The sequence below is a fragment of the Stegostoma tigrinum genome, chromosome 18, assembly GCF_030684315.1.
Source record: "Stegostoma tigrinum isolate sSteTig4 chromosome 18, sSteTig4.hap1, whole genome shotgun sequence".
In the NCBI taxonomy this organism is placed as follows: domain Eukaryota; kingdom Metazoa; phylum Chordata; class Chondrichthyes; order Orectolobiformes; family Stegostomatidae; genus Stegostoma; species Stegostoma tigrinum.
The window spans coordinates 48845378-48858708 of record NC_081371.1 but is presented as its reverse complement, the minus strand read 5'-3'; the positions used below and the strand labels follow the sequence as shown (position 1 = coordinate 48858708).

General features: G+C 44.2%; 1 protein-coding gene across 4 annotated transcripts in view; it reads left to right on the top strand.

The window, feature by feature from the left end:
• Positions 1–13331, top strand: part of cep290 (centrosomal protein 290) — a 139926-nt gene that overhangs the window by 56824 nt on the left and 69771 nt on the right. For all 4 annotated transcript variants that reach the window (XM_048548846.2, XM_048548847.2, XM_048548849.2 and 1 more), the window contains exons 24-27: positions 6918–7020; positions 7734–7964; positions 9514–9687; positions 12924–13035. In XM_048548846.2, the coding sequence (XP_048404803.1) occupies positions 6918–7020; positions 7734–7964; positions 9514–9687; positions 12924–13035 (620 nt within the window). The remainder of the gene's footprint in view (positions 1–6917; positions 7021–7733; positions 7965–9513; positions 9688–12923; positions 13036–13331) is intronic.

Sequence of the window (13331 nt, the reverse complement as noted above, 5' to 3'; positions counted from 1 at the left end):
TAAAATTCCCCTTACCAGGCAACATCCTGGTAAACCTTTTCTGTATCCTCTCCAAAGCATCCACATCCTTCTGGTAGTGTGGTGACCAGAACTGTATGCATGATTCCAAGTCTGTTCTAACTAAAGTTTTATAAAGCTGCAGCATAGTTTGCCTATCCTTATACTCATTGCCCCTTCCAATGAAGGCACGCATGCCATAGGCCCTTTTACTACCTTAGGAACCTGTGCTGCCACCTTCGGTGATTTGTTGACCTGCACACCCAGATCTCTCTGCATATCAATGCTCCTATGTATCGTCCCTACCTTGGACTGGGAGGCCCAGGTTCAGGTCCTTTCAGGTCCAGAAGTGTGTAATAATACCTCTGAACAGGTTAATTAAGAAAAATAGATTAAAAATTAAAACATCAGTTGTTGTAAAATCATGAGTTGCCATTACAGAACTGATCAAAGTTCATCTTGATCTGAAACGCTGACCCTGTTTCCTTCGATAGAGTGAGACCAACATTTCCAATGCTTTTGATTTTTACTGTACTACAAATGTCCAACATTCACAGTATTTTGCTTTTGCACCGAGTTAAATGTTGGTTTTGTAAATTAGAAGTAAGCATCGTTTTTAGCAAATACAGTTCACTTGTACCGTAAATAAATTCCCATGGATAACCCGAACAGCAACATTGGAACCGAGCAAATTAATTCTACTATCAGTTTTGAACTTCCCTGACCAAAACACATGAGATTGGAATCAAACCATTCGGCCCATCGTGTCTCCACCATTTATTAATGTCAAACATGTTTCTCAAGCCAAATGTCCTGCTTCCTCTCTCTGAGTACAAGAGTTGGCAGGTCGTGTTGCAGTTGTATAGGACTTTGGTTCGGCCACATTTGGAGTACTGTGTACAGTTCTGGTCGCCACATTACCGAACGGATGTGGATGCTTTGGAGAGGGTGCAGAGGAGGTTCATCAGGATGTTGCCTGATATGGAGGGTGCTAGCTATGAAGAGAGGTTGAGTAGATTAGGATTATTTTCATTAGAAAGATGGAGATTGAGGGGGGGACCTGATTTTAGGTCTACAAAATCATGAGGGGTATAGACAGGCTGGATAGCAAAAAGCTTTTTCCCCAGAGTGGGGGACTCAATTACTACGGGTCATGAGTTCAAAGTGAGAGGAGGAAAGTTTAAGGGAGATATGCGTGGAAAGTTCTTTACACAGAGGGTGGTGGGTGCCTGGAATGCGTTGCCAGCGGAGGTGGTAGACACAGACACGTTAGCGTCTTTTAAGATATATTTGGACAGGTACATGGACGGGCAGGGAGCAAATGGACACAGACCGTTAGAAAATAGATGACAGGTTAGACACAGGATCTTAATTGGTGCAGGCTTGGAGGGCCAAAGGGCCTGTTCCTGTGCTGAAATTTTCTTTGTTCTTTGTTCAAACCTTTGATTCCCTTACTAATCAAAAACCCATCTATCTCTATTTCAAATACATTTAAAGACTCAGCCTCCACAGCCCTCTGTGGCAATGAGTTCCACAGATAACCATCCTGTAGCTGAAGAAATTCCTCATCTCAGTTGTAAATGGTCATCCCTTCACTCTAAGCCTGTGGCCTCAGGTCCTAGCCTCTCCTACTAGTAGAAACATCATCTTCATGCCCACTCTATCCACGTCTGTCAATATCCTGTAAGTTTCAATGATATCCCCCCCCCCCCCCCCCCCCCGCCCCCGCATCCTTTTAAACTCTATCAAATATAAACCCAAAGTCCTCAATCACTGACAATCCCTTCATTCCCTAGATCAGTTTTGTAAACATCTTCTGGATCCCATCTCAATGCCAGCATATCCTGCCTTAGAAATGAAGCCCAAAACTGTTCATAATAATCCAAATGATGTCTGACCAGAACCTAATACAGCTTCAGTACTGCATTTCAGCTCTTGTTTCTAGCCCTCTTGAAATGAATGCGAGTGTTACATTTGCTTTTGTAACTGCCAACTGAACCTTAAGGTAATGCTGAACTAGGACTCCCAAGTGCCTTTGTGAGTAGGATTTCCAAAGCCTTTTCCATTTGGAAAATAGCCTATGCTTGTATTCTTCCTACCAAAGTTCATAACTTCACATAACACATATCCAGATCATGAATGTATAATGTGAATAGTTGTAGTCTCAACAGGGACCCCTGTGGAACTTCAGTAGCTACCAGTTGCCATCATAAAAAAGACCCCTTTATCTCCATTCTTTGCCTTGTGCCAGTCAGTCAGACCTTTGTCTGTGCCAGTACTTTGCCTCTAACACCATGGGCTCCTATCTTATTTTGCAGTCTCTTTGTTAAAAGCCTGCTAGAAATCCAAATAGATCACGTCCACTGGCTCTCCTTTGTGTAACTTGTTCATTACATCCTCAAAGCTGAATAATCTGTATTCTACCTATGAACTTCCAAGTACTCCAGAATCTCGTCCTGAATAATGGACTCTGAAATCTTACCAATAACTGAGGTCCCTGGAAGGGTAGGGACTTTTAGTTGTGACAGGCAGCATGTTGGTGCAGGGTTGGAGGGCCGACTGGCCTGTTCCTGTACTGTAATTTTCTTTGTTCTTTGTTCAGGCTAACCTGCCAATAGTTTCCTGTCCTTGGCTTCCCTTCATTCTTAAACAGGGATGTTACATTCCTCTGGAACTCTCCCTGACTCCAGTGTTTCTTGAAAGATCACCACCAATGCCTTCACACTGTCCTCAGCCATTCCCTCCAGAACCCTGGGGTGTCATCCATCTGGTCTGGGATCCAATTATTCAGCTCAGACTTTCAGCTTTTCCAGTACCTTCTCCTTAGTGATAGCCACTACATTCACCTCTGTCCGTTACTATCTTGAAGTTCTGGTATGCTGCTGGTATGTTCCACTGTGAAAATTGATACAAAGTACCTACTCAATTACTCCACCTCTTTAATAAAATGTGAGGCTGGATGAACACAGCAGGCCAAGCAGCATCTCAGGAGCACAAAAGCTGACGTTTCGGGCCTAGACCCTTCATCAGAGAGGGGCATGGGGAGAGGGAACTGGAATAAATAGGGAGAGAGGGGGAGGTGGACCGAAGATGGAGAGTAAAGAAGATAGGTGGAGAGAGTGTAGGTGGGGAGGTAGGGAGGGGATAGGTCAGCCCAGGGAAGACGGACAGGTCAAGGAGGTGGGATGAGGTTAGTAGGTAGCTGGGGGTGCCGCTTGGGGTGGGAGGAAGGGATGGGTGAGAGGAAGAACCGGTTAGGGAGGCAGAGACAGGTTGGACTGGTTTTGGGATGCAGTGGGTGGGGGGGGAAGAGCTGGGCTGGTTGTGTGGTGCAGTGGGGGGAGGGGACGAACTGGGCTGGTTTAGGGATGCAGTAGGGGAAGGGGAGATTTTGAAACTGGTGAAGTCCACATTGATACCATATGGCTGCAGGGTTCCCAGGCGGAATATGTGTTGCTGTTCCTGCAACCTTCGGGTGGCATCATTGTGGCACTGCAGGAGGCCCATGATGGACATGTCATCTAGAGAATGGGAGGGGGAGTGGAAATGGTTTGCGACTGGGAGGTGCAGTTGTTTGTTGCGAACTGAGCGGAGGTGTTCTGCAAAGCGGTCCCCAAGCCTCCGCTTGGTTTCCCCAATGTAGAGGAAGCCGCACCGGGTACAGTGGATGCAGTATGCCACATTGGCAGATGTGCAGGTGAACCTCTGCTTAATGTGGAATGTCATCTTGGGGCCTGGGATGGGGGTGAGGAAGGAGGTGTGGGGACAAGTGTAGCATTTCCTGCGGTTGCAGGGGAAGGTTCTCCCCTTTGGTCCAGGAACTCCCCACCTACGTCCGTGACACCACCCACGCCCTCCACCTCCTCCAGGACTTCCAATTCCCTGGCCCCCAACACCTCATATTCACCATGGACGTCCAGTCCCTGTACACCTGCATTCCGCATGGAGATGGCCTCAAGGCCCTCCGCTTCTTCCTGTCCCGCAGGCCCGACCAGTCCCCCTCCACCGACACTCTCATCCGCCTAGCTGAACTCGTCCTCACACTCAACAATTTCTCTTTTGACTCCTCCCACTTCCTGCAGACTAAGGGGGTGGCCATGGGCACCCGCATGGGCCCCAGCTATGCCTGCCTCTTTGTAGGTTACGTGGAACAGCCCCTCTTCCGCACCTACACAGGCCCCAAACCCCACCTCTTCCTCCGGTACATTGATGACTGTATCGGCGCCGCCTCTTGTTCCCCAGAGGAGCTCGAACAGTTCATCCACTTCACCAACACCTTCCACCCCAACCTTCAGTTCACCTGGGCCATCTCCAGCACATCCCTCACCTTCCTGGACCTCTCAGTCTCCATCTCAGGCAACCAGCTTGTAACTGATGTCCATTTCAAGCCCACCGACTCCCACAGCTACCTAGAATACACCTCCTCCCACCCACCCTCCTGCAAAAATTCCATCCCCTATTCCCTATTCCTCCGCCTCCGCCGCATCTGCTCCCACGATAAGACATTCCACTCCCGCACATCCCAGATGTCCAAGTTCTTTAAGGACCGCAACTTTCCCCCCACAGTGATCGAGAACGCCCCTGACCGCGTCTCCCGTCTTTCCCGCAACACATCCCTCACACCCCGCCCCCGCCACAACCGCCCAAAGAGGATCCCCCTCGTTCTCACACACCACCCTACCAACCTCCGGATACAACGCATTATCCTCCGACACTTCCGCCATTTACAATCCGACCCCACCACCCAAGACATTTTTCCATCCCCTCCCCTGTCAGCTTTCCGGAGAGACCACTCTCTCCGTGACTCCCTTGTTCGCTCCACACTGCCCTCCAACCCCACCACACCCGGCACCTTCCCCTGCAACCGCAGGAAATGCTACACTTGCCCCCACACCTCCTCCCTCACCCCCATCCCAGGCCCCAAGATGACATTCCACATTAAGCAGAGGTTCACCTGCACATCTGCCAATGTGGTATACTGCATCCACTGTACCCGGTGCGGCTTCCTCTACATTGGGGAAACCAAGCGGAGGCTTGGGGACCGCTTTGCAGAACACCTCCGCTCAGTTCGCAACAAACAACTGCACCTCCCAGTCGCAAACCATTTCCACTCCCCCTCCCATTCTCTAGATGACATGTCCATCATGGGCCTCCTGCAGTGCCACAATGATGCCACCCGAAGGTTGCAGGAACAGCAACTCATATTCCGCCTGGGAACCCTGCAGCCATATGGTATCAATGTGGACTTCACCAGTTTCAAAATCTCCCCTTCCCCTACTGCCTCCCTAAACCAGCCCAGTTCGTCCCCTCCCCCCACTGCACCACACAACCAGCCCAGCTCTTCCCCCCCCCCCCCCCCCCCCACCCACTGCATCCCAAAACCAGTCCAACCTGTCTCTGCCTCCCTAACCGGTTCTTCCTCTCACCCATCCCTTCCTCCCACCCCAAGCGGCACCCCCAGCTACCTACTAACCTCATCCCACCTCCTTGACCTGTCCGTCTTCCCTGGACTGACCTATCCCCTCCCTACCTCCCCACCTACACTCTCTCCACCTATCTTCTTTACTCTCCATCTTCGGTCCGCCTCCCCCTCTCTCCCTATTTATTCCAGTTCCCTCTCCCCATGCCCCTCTCTGATGAAGGGTCTAGGCCCGAAACGTCAGCTTTTGTGCTCCTGAGATGCTGCTTGGCCTGCTGTGTTCATCCAGCCTCACATTTTATTATCTTGGAATTCTCCAGCATCTGCAGTTCCCATTATCTCTGATACTCCACCTCTTTGTTTTTTTATCCTAATTACTGCCGCTCCAGCTTCAATTTCAAGCAGTCTAATGTCCAATCTTGCCTCTCTCTTACCTTTTCAAAAAAACTGTTGGAATCTTCTTTTGTATTACTAGCTAACTTCATATTTTGTCTTCTGTCCCCTTATTGCTTTTTTAATTAACGACTGATGGTTATCAAGGCTTTCCAATCCTATGGCTTTCCACTAAGCTTCATTATATTACACTCTTTTACATTTCTGCTGTCCCAAGTCAGCCATGGTTACCTCGTTCCTAACCCCCATAGCCCCATACCCACCATAGTACATCTTTTCTTCCTGGGAATGAATTACTGCTGTGCCTCCAGAATTCCCCCAGAAACTCCTGTCATTGCTGTTCCACCATCACCTCTGCTGGGCTGCCCTTCCAACCAACTCTGGCCAGTTACTACTCATGTCTTTGTAGTTACTTTTATTCAATTGTAATGCAATTACATCTGATTCCAGCTTCTCCCTTTCAAACTGCAGGGTGAATTCTATAATACTATCGTCACTGCCCCAGGACTTCCTTCACCTTAAGCTCCCTCATCAACAATGCCTCATTATACATCATCAAACTCAAAATTGATAGTTCCCTAGTGGATTGTCCATATGCTGCTCCAAAAAAAACCCAGCTCGTAGACATTCCACAAATTTCTTTTCTTGAGATTTGCTACCAACCTGATTTTCCCAGTCCATCTGCATTATTAGTCCAGCAGTTTCTTAATCTTTCCTGGTATTTTAATAGGGATTAACCATAAAGGACACTGCTACAGGTTTAAAAAAAGAAGTTGCACCTGGAAGGGTGGTTTTACCAGCAGTTCTTTGTGACAGCTCACTGAGGCTGTGTTTATGGCTCCAAGCACCATGTCCCAAGGACCTAACCCTAATCGAGAAGTTAACCATGTGAGAGGAGCCTAAGAGTAATGACCAAACAGTTGCACGTTTCTCGACATCTCAATTACAGAAGGTGAAAAAGACATTTAATATTGCATCGGTGATTGCCTGAATAAACAATGGTCACGCTTGTGATTCAGGAACGGAAGCATGGGTGAAAATCTTTTAAATGGTATAAGCCATCTGATGCCATAACTAAATTATTGTTACTGATGGTTCTTGTGAATAGTGAAAGGGAATCCTGGCAAAGGGATATTGAAAAAGTTGAAGAAGAAAAGAAAAAGCTTGAGGATTTAAAGCAACAAGATCAAGTGAAAATAGAGCAATACAATGTAAGTATTCTACAAATGTCTAAACATTAGTGCACAGGTACTCAGTGATCAAAAAGCCTGATGGAATGTTGTCCATTAATTCATGGAGGTTGGAGAGGAAGTGAAGTGATATTTCAGTTCAATAAAATCTTAGATAAAGCTTTGGTCAGATTCCATTGGGAGCTCTGATTTGCGTTCTCAACCTTATGACAGGTATCTTAGTTTGGCATAGTTAAGATTCACCAGCATATTACCATTCTAAATTGTGAGCACAGATTGCCTCAGCTTGCCCTGCATTTTCTTGAGAGTTGAAGATCTAATCCATGGTGTTAAAAACACTTGGTTTGATACACTCAAAATAAAGATTTTTTTTACTGTGGGAGACTGGGACATATGGGAATATCCCTATTTAGAACAAGCCAGTCAAGACATAAAGTCAGGAAATAAATCCCCACACCACCAAGAAAATACAACATTATTGTGCAAATGTATGTCATATAATATGGATGTGCAAATTGCAGCACCGGGCTTTGGGCCCCTCACATAAAGCTCCAAAATGATGGGAAGGAACCCCAAACTCAGGAGCACCTTGGACAATGTTGACAAAAGGTAAATGGCATATGCCCCTTGAACCTGAAGTTGTAGGCTGTTTTTAAAACAGCCTTTGTTTCTGCCTGCAGGAAATTATGAAATGCATTGTGCCGCTGTGTAACTGTTTTCCACCTCTAAATTAGCAGCTACTAGAAACACTTCAGGTAGATCCAGATGAAATGAAGAAGAAGCTTGCAGAGCTTACTAGCAAGTTAACTGTGCTGCGGGTTAATGAAAGTTCCTTAACAAGGCGTTATACGACCCTGATGGAAATGGAAAAGCACCTAAGGAAAGAAAATAACAAGCTCAAGAATGAAATAATAGCCATGGAGGCAGCAGTTAGTGAAAGAATTGGATACCTGCAAAGATTCAAGGTAATCATTGATTATTTGTACTCAGATTTTAAAACAGAACCTGACTCCTTGACTATAAATGCTGCGGAGAAGTTCATGATGTCCAGAGAACAAGAACAGCTTTGCAGATTCATTTCTGCCGTGGGTATCTCCTGAATGCTGTGCTCTCAGTCAATTTCGATAATTGGTTTGTGTCTTACTCACGTTGCCATATCTCAAACTCGTACACCTTCGTTTAATGAGAGCATACCAGTGCTACTCCCTAGTCAGTTTTCTTGTCACCATCACCTGAGCTTCTTTGTTTTGTTTTTCCAAAGCTGGGCCCTTTATATAATTGTATAATTAACCTCAGATTGGGGGATCTGTTTACCTTTACAGTTCCAGAATGCAGATTAGTGGCAACATTCATTTAAGATTTCTATATGGCTTAGGAGTCCCTGTTGTGCATGTTGAAGTTCATGTTCACAAAATTTTTGCAAGAATTTACCTGTTATACTTAAGGAAGGAATAGAAATGCTACTGAAGTATCTCAATGCTAAAATAATAACTTTTAAAAAGCTACCATCATCATATAAATTTGTGAATTAGAAGCAGGAGTTGGCCTACCTGGCCTGGTCCACCATTTAATCTGATTATTCTGCATTTCTGCTTATCCCCAATGATCTTTGAATCCCTTGCTAATCAAAAATCTGTCTACTTCTGCCAAAACAATTCTGCGATCAGTGAATATTTTTATGGTATAAAGGAAGGCCAGTTGGCTCATTGTGTCTGTATTTGCGGTCTGAGCATTTTCACTTATTGCCACTCTCCTCTTTTTCCCCTTAACTGTGCATGTTGTGTCTGTTGAAATGATTATCCAGTACCCTTTTGAAAGCCTCCATTGAACCTGCCTCCACCATACTTATGAGCAATGTGTGCCAAATCCTAACTGCTTGCTTTGTGAAAACAGGTTTTTACTCACTTCACATTTGCTTCTGCAAGCATTTTAAAACTGGGCCATCTGGTTCTTGATCCATTTGTGAGTTGTAACAGTTTCTTCCTATTCATTCTGCCCACACCCTCGTTGTTTTGAAAACTTTTATCAGATCTTCACTTAGCCTTCAGAAATCCCAACTTCTCTAATTTTTCCTCGCAACTGAAGTGTTTCATTCTTGGAACTGTTCTCATAAACGTCACAAACTCTGAATTTGCTACCACTGCCTTTTGTGAAAGAGAGTTCCAGACACTCTCAAAAAAAATTGCTACTCATCGCTGTCTTAAATAGATGAATCTTGTTTTGAGCAGTTTTAGATTTTTTTCTAAAAGGAAATATCCTTTCAACATCCAAGCCAGGCCTGCTGTGGTCTTCCAGCTCCACACCTCGTTATTTCATACTCCAGCATCAGCAGTTCCTACTATCTCTTTCTACGTCCATGCTGTCAAAGCCCCTCAGGAACTTAAATGTTTCATCAGAGCTTATTAATTACCAACTTCACTTTGAGCTGTTGTGTTTTAATATAAGCAGTGGATAACTTCTTTATGTAAGAAATGTTTGGGGCGTTCACCTGTTTGTTATTCAATCTATTTCTAGGACATGGCTAGTTTTAAAATTGCTGCGTTGCAGAAAGCTTTGGATGAAAGTGCACCTATATCAGACCTGGAACGAGCTAATAAGCAATACAATGAACTCACAGCTAAGTATAGAGATCTGCTGCAGAAAGACAACCTGCTAGTCCAGAAAACTACTAACCTAGAACATTTGGTGGTAAGCAAATATTGTAAATTTTAACTTATTTAATAATAACTGAGGTAAATTATTTTCACTTTTGTTTCTTGGACATCATTGGGAAATGGTCATTTGGTAGTTCAGAACATGAATGTCGCTCAACAGAGAGACATGTTGCCGTAGCTTTTCTTCACATTCTTATGAAGACAAATGCAAGAATGCCTAATTTCAAAAGATTGCAACAAGTTAAACAACAGGAGAAAGGGATGCTGATTATTTGGCAAGTCAATTATAATTGGCCAAGGCATTGCTACGTAGAAACCTTCAGGGAGCTACGTGGTCCTCAAGCTCCAGTGTAATTCAAAAAAGCAGCAAGATTTGAACCTGTTCCCTTGTTTTCAGAGAATAGATCCTTGTGCATGAATATCTGTCGCTTATGATGAGCATAAGTAAACCACGTTACAAACTTGACTAATTACTGTTAGATATAGTTTTTGATTCAACAGCACTTTCTAACCAACAGTGCCAATAGCTTCAATAATTTACAGTTTGAGGTATCTGGTCAAGAACATAACGTGACTCATTTATGCCTGGTAGAAACAACATGGATTCATGCACAAGGACCTGTTCTCTGAGAGTAAAAGAGTATGCTCAATAAAGGCAAAATACTGCAAATACTGATAATTTGAAACAAACACCCACAATGGTGGAGAAATGGATCTTGTGGCGAAAGAAATAGAGTTAATGTTTCAAGACCACCGTGACTTCTTCAAGCCTTCCTTCTGTTTTGAGTTACCTTGGAGCTTGGGACTCTGTAGTGTTCTGTTGTTTTCACCATGCCAATTTGAGACGTCCTGTGTCAGGCCAATCAGCAAGCATTTCCCCCTCATATAAATTGTTGCAAATTTATACTAATGAATGCAAGATGAAAATATTTCTGTTTTAAGTAATGTAGGTAAAGGTGTGTAAGCAACACAAAGTGTATTGCTGATGCATTATTCAAAAAGATGATGCAGAGGTGCTGGTGTTGGACTGGGGTGGACAAGGTCAGAAATCACACAACACTAGGTCATTGTCCAACAAGTTTATTTGAAACCACAAGCTTTTAGAGCCTCTCTCCTCCTCCAGGTGTTAGTGAGAGACGTAGTATCAGACACCGAATTTATATGTTTAGAAATAAAAGGCCATACCACTGATGAGGATGTGTTAAACAAACCTAAGATGCTGTTAACTCACTCAGAGATAATAAGAATTGTCGCTGCTGGAGTCAGAGATAACACAGTGTGGTGCTGGAGGAACACAGCAGGTCAGGAGTATCACAGAAGTAGGAAGTTTGATGTTGTGCCACAGCGAAAACTGTAATGACCTCCTCAAAAGACCGACACAGGTCATTCTTCGCAGCCTTCAACACATCATTGACAATGATGAGCATCTCGCTGAGATCTTCCCCGTGACTCCACACCTTGCCTTCAAACAACCGCCAAACCTTAAACAGACCATTGTTTGCAGCAAACTACCCAGCCTTCAGGACAACATTGACCACAACACCATACAACCCTGTCGTGATCACCTCTGCAAGATATCTCAGATCATCGACATGGACACCGCCATCACACGTGGGAACACCGCCTACCACGTGCACGGAAGATACTCATGTGACTCGGCCAACATTGCCCATCTCATACACTACAGGCAAGGATGCTCCAAGGCATGGTGTATTGGCGAAACCATGTAGACACCCCGACAACTGATGAATGGACACCGTGCAACGATCGCCAGGCAGGGATGTTCCCTGCCAGTGGGTCAACACTTTAGTGATCAAGGACATTCGGCCTCGGATTTTCGGGTAAGCGTCCTCCAAGACGGACTTCGGGATACACAATAACGCAGAGCTGCTGAGCAGAGGCTGATAGCCAAGTTCGATACCCATGAGGATGGCCTCAACCAGGATATTGGGTTCATGTTGCACAGGTGACCCCACCACATCACACACTCTCGTGCATGCACACACAAGCGCATGCACTCTCCCCACACGCACGCATGCACTTTTTCTCTGTACATACACAGGCACGTATATGCACGCATGCCCACACGCACGCACACATATAAATCTATGGGGTGAATTTGTATTTGCAGATATTTTCGATTTTGTTCAAAAATCATACAATTTATAGACAGCCAGTCAATGTAGTGTTTTATAATTCCTACTTTAGAAATAAAACCAGTCTGACTCCAAACCAAAACACAAACAGATCCTAAACAAGGCCTCACACCTAACATGCATTATCTGACCTAAAATGTCGCCTCACCTTTACACTGATAAAACCTTTAGTTCTCTCCGAACAGTGACTTGAAAGCAATTTGGTGATTTACATACACATATTAATCAATTAAAACCTTCTAACTGATTAAAGATTTAACAGCATCTTACATTTTGTTTAATACATCCTCATCTGTGGTATGACCCTTTGATTTTTTACTTATAAATTCTGTCTATGATATGACCTCTCTCACTAACACCTGAAGAAGGAGCGAGGCTTAGAAAGCTTGTGTTTTCAAATAAACCTGTTGGACTATAACCTGTTGTTGTAAAATAAGATGAGAGGACTTGCTTTTTGGATTTTTTTTTATAAAATGAAAATGTTTGTGTTGTGTCTGTGGGAAATGAGCCTTTCAGTAAGTGTTGGTTGTATGCAGTGGGGTGGATGCCACTTTTACTGCCTGACTGCTAAAGGGAATGGATTGGGAATATTGTCCACTTGTTATATTCCATATGTAATTATTCTTCCGTGTATATGTATGAAGTCGGAGCAGATGTAGACTATTCAGCCTTCACGTCTGTTCCACCATTCAATAAGATCATGACTACATTCTGGATAACTATTGATTCCTCTGTCTAATATGAATCAATCAATCTCTACCTTAAAAATATTCCACTGTTTTAAATGGTTCTGTTACTAATGTGCAATGCCTTGTTCATTTTCCTTTCTACATTCTACAGAAGACCAGAATATGGTGTCTACTTCTGGTCACCTCACTTTAGGAAGGATGCGAGAGTCTTTGCGACGATGCAGAGAAAGTTTACCAGAACAGTTCAAATCAAAATTTGAATACATTTCAGAATAGACTACAAAGACAAAGCTGTTTGCTATTTGTTTGTTTCTGGACATAATGTTCAGAGCAGTTGAGATTATTGGCGGAGTTGGTGGCAATAATGAGTGCTTCAAAGCAAAACTAAAAAGAGTTCAGTATGTCAAAACATGTTTTTCTTTAAGGATGAAAATACAGTGCTACGTGAGCAGATCAGTGCTTTAAACAAGGAGCTGGAAATTACAAAGGAAAAGCAGCACACATTGGAGCAAGCCCTAGAAGAAATGCAGAAACTAGGTAAGTGGCATATAATTGTGACAAACTCTGTTTATTTCAAATACAAGTATATATCCATGTTGTAAGTGTATTATATGTCTCCTGTTTGATTTGATGTCCAACATTTCATAGAATCCCTACAGTGTGTGGAAACAGGCCCTTTGGCCAAACAAGCCCACACCGACCCTTGGCGCATCCCTGAACACTACAGGCAACTTAGCACGGCCAATCCATCTATCCCTAGATGCCTTTAACTACTTCTGCCCTTTGCTGTTGCAGTAGTGGTCTGGACAATTCCAAGATAGTAAACTGACTTG